Source organism: Arachis ipaensis, chromosome B01 (assembly GCF_000816755.2).
Source record: "Arachis ipaensis cultivar K30076 chromosome B01, Araip1.1, whole genome shotgun sequence".
NCBI lineage: Eukaryota > Viridiplantae > Streptophyta > Magnoliopsida > Fabales > Fabaceae > Arachis > Arachis ipaensis.
The window spans coordinates 16,240,000-16,242,755 of NC_029785.2; the positions used below are offsets into that span (position 1 = coordinate 16,240,000).

Sequence of the window (2,756 nt, forward strand, 5' to 3'; positions counted from 1 at the left end):
TTCTTATCTTATAATTAAGTTATTATTTGCATTGTTAATTTGTTAAATCATTATCGTGCCATCCCTGATCCTTTTTACTAACGGTACTTTTCACATTCATTCTATAAACCGCGGAGAGGAAAGAAAGTCGTAAGGGACTCGAAAGGTCAGAGGAAACTTCGAATTAATTAAACCGCAGGCGATTAGCTTAACCTTTTATATTGATTACCCTGATTCAAGTTCCAATCTGCCAATTCTCCTTCTATTAACGCATTCCTATAGCTTGTGTTAGTTCCTTCACCCTTTTTTTCTGATCACTTTGAACTTGATCGCCGTTAATAATGGCGCACACAACGCAAATTGCCGTTCTTGCATCGCTACTTCAACAGGCATCGGAGAGCATCCTTGAAATGCTTCAAACGGCAAGAAAGAGCAATCGGAACAGAGGAGTTCTAAGGTCGGTAATCCTCACAGAGTTGACTCCTCTGTTCAACGAGATCAAGCAATACAATTACGACGACGAACACCTTGATCGACAAAGAGAGCAAATCACGGCTCTTATAACAGAAAATGATGATGACGGTGTAAGCCTATGCAATTGCAATTGCTCTTCTTGGTCGCGCTTGTGGGAAAATTGCTTCTCCTGGCTCGTTCGGCATATAAAGAATAATAATAATAATAATAATAATAACAATGATGATGATGATGATTATGATTGTGATTACTTTGATGAAGCTTTGAGGGAGGATTTGAATGAGACGCTTGAGAAGTTGAGAGAGATTATTGAAGTGCTTAAATGTGGCTGTGTTTCGGAAAGGAGGGGGGTATTTGGTGTTCCAGAGAAGCGAGGGTTCACGGTGGGATTGGAGGAGTCAATGAGGAAATTGAAGGCGGAGGTTATGAGGGAGAGGGATGGCGTGTCTGTCATTGTTTTGACCGGCTTGGCTGGTTCTGGGAAGACCACTTTGGCTACCTCGCTCTGTTGGGATCAACAAGTCAAAGGTATGCCATTATTCCTCCTTGCTAATAGCTAGTATCATGAATTGATTGATGATATAGATTGCGTTTGGATTGCAGTTTGCAAACGGGAGTTTATATAAAATTGATTTTGTAAAATTGATTTTGAGGAAAAGTAAGTTTGGGTGATTTATGTTTGGCAATCTTTATATCAAAATTGATTATAGTAAAACAAATATTGTTTGAATTATACTACTCAAAATCACTTTTAGATAAAAAATTACTAAAAGAGACATCAATTTAAATAATTTTTTTATATGTATGCAAAATCAGAATACTAACAAAAATAATATAAGTAAACGTGCGTTCAGAAGCAGAATCAATTCTGCGTTCAGGAAAATAAAAATGGCCAAACATAAAAGTGAAGCTTTCAAGAAGCTCAAACGTACTTCTCTCCTCCCAACGTGTTTATCAAACACACCCTAGGTCGTTGCTTGTTTGCTTGAACACTGAAAATTAGGAATATAAAGAATCACACAAAAGAAGAGAAGCAAATCTTGTAATTAAGTTCTTATTAACATTAAACGTTAAAAAATATTTATGAAATATAAATTTACTGATTTACTCATATTTTTTACCTATAAGAAAGTAAAGAAGTTATGATACTCTTTTTTCTATAGGTAAGGTTCACTTTCCTTACCCTCACTTTCTCTATTAACACAAATCTAAAAGCAAATATTTTGTCATAATTAATTTTTAATATGATCAGAAACAGAATTTTTGTTATAACATAATTAATTAATAATAAGTAAAACACATAATCAAAATTTATAATCATAATTTTTTTAACACTAAAATTTTTTTAGCATAATTAGTGAATGTAAATAAAACTAATTTAAAAATAGAAGTAAAAGAAGGATGAAGCAAAAACAGAAGCAGAAGTAAGCAAAACAAAGTAATATGGAGGTCAAATCTGAAATCGAACTTGAGACCGTGAGCACGAGCAGCGACAACAGATGGGAAGGGATGATGTGGCAGTAGTGGCGTCATCCTCCACCACTTCCCTATTTTGTGGCATCCACCCTTCTCTTTTTCTCTCACAACGTGATCTTTCCTTAGTAATCCCTCTCTTATTTTGTCTTTCTCTTTCTTCTATCGTTCTGAATCTCCCTCTTTCTCTCTTTGCGTGGTAGTGGCGGTGATAGAGGACATCTGGTGATTGTGACAGTGGCATTCTCTTTCTCTCTTCTTACTTCTTCCCACCATGGCACCATTGGCGCCACCTTTTTTTTTTACTCCTTCTTTTTCCTCTCTTATTTATCTTCTTCTCATCCTCTCTCTATTAGTGTGAGAGAATGTCGAGAGTTTTTTGGTAATTTAGGAAATAGGAAATATTGTCTTTGAGGTTTTCTTGTTTTATGTGTGGTATATTCGTTTTGTTTAACGTAATATTTCATTAACTCTAACATTTTTGTTACGATAAGGATCGGACTTAATTATAAAATTTAATATGCTATAGGAATCCAATTGAAAAAAAAAAGTATAGAGACTTGATTAAAAATTTAATAAAATTATAAAGACCAGGATTAGTGTGAGAGAGTTTTTTGGTAATTTAGGAAATAGGAAATATTGTCTTTGAGGTTTTCTTGTTTTATGTGTGGTATATTCGTTTTGTTCGTTTTGTTTAATCATTAACTCTAACATTTTTGTTACGATAAGGATCGGACTTAATTATAAAATTTAATATGCTATAGGAATCCAATTGAAAAAAAAAAGTATAGAGACTTGATTAAAAATTTAATAAAATTATAAAGACCAGC

At 33.8% G+C, this 2,756-nt stretch overlaps 1 protein-coding gene across 1 annotated transcript in view; it reads left to right on the forward strand.

Moving 5' to 3' along the window:
* Positions 73-2,756, forward strand: part of LOC107626370 (probable disease resistance protein At5g66900) — a 9,888-nt gene continuing 7,204 nt past the window's right edge. The window contains exon 1 of the mRNA XM_016329243.2: positions 73-981. Within this exon, the coding sequence (XP_016184729.1) occupies positions 321-981 (661 nt within the window). The 5' untranslated portion in view covers positions 73-320. The remainder of the gene's footprint in view (positions 982-2,756) is intronic.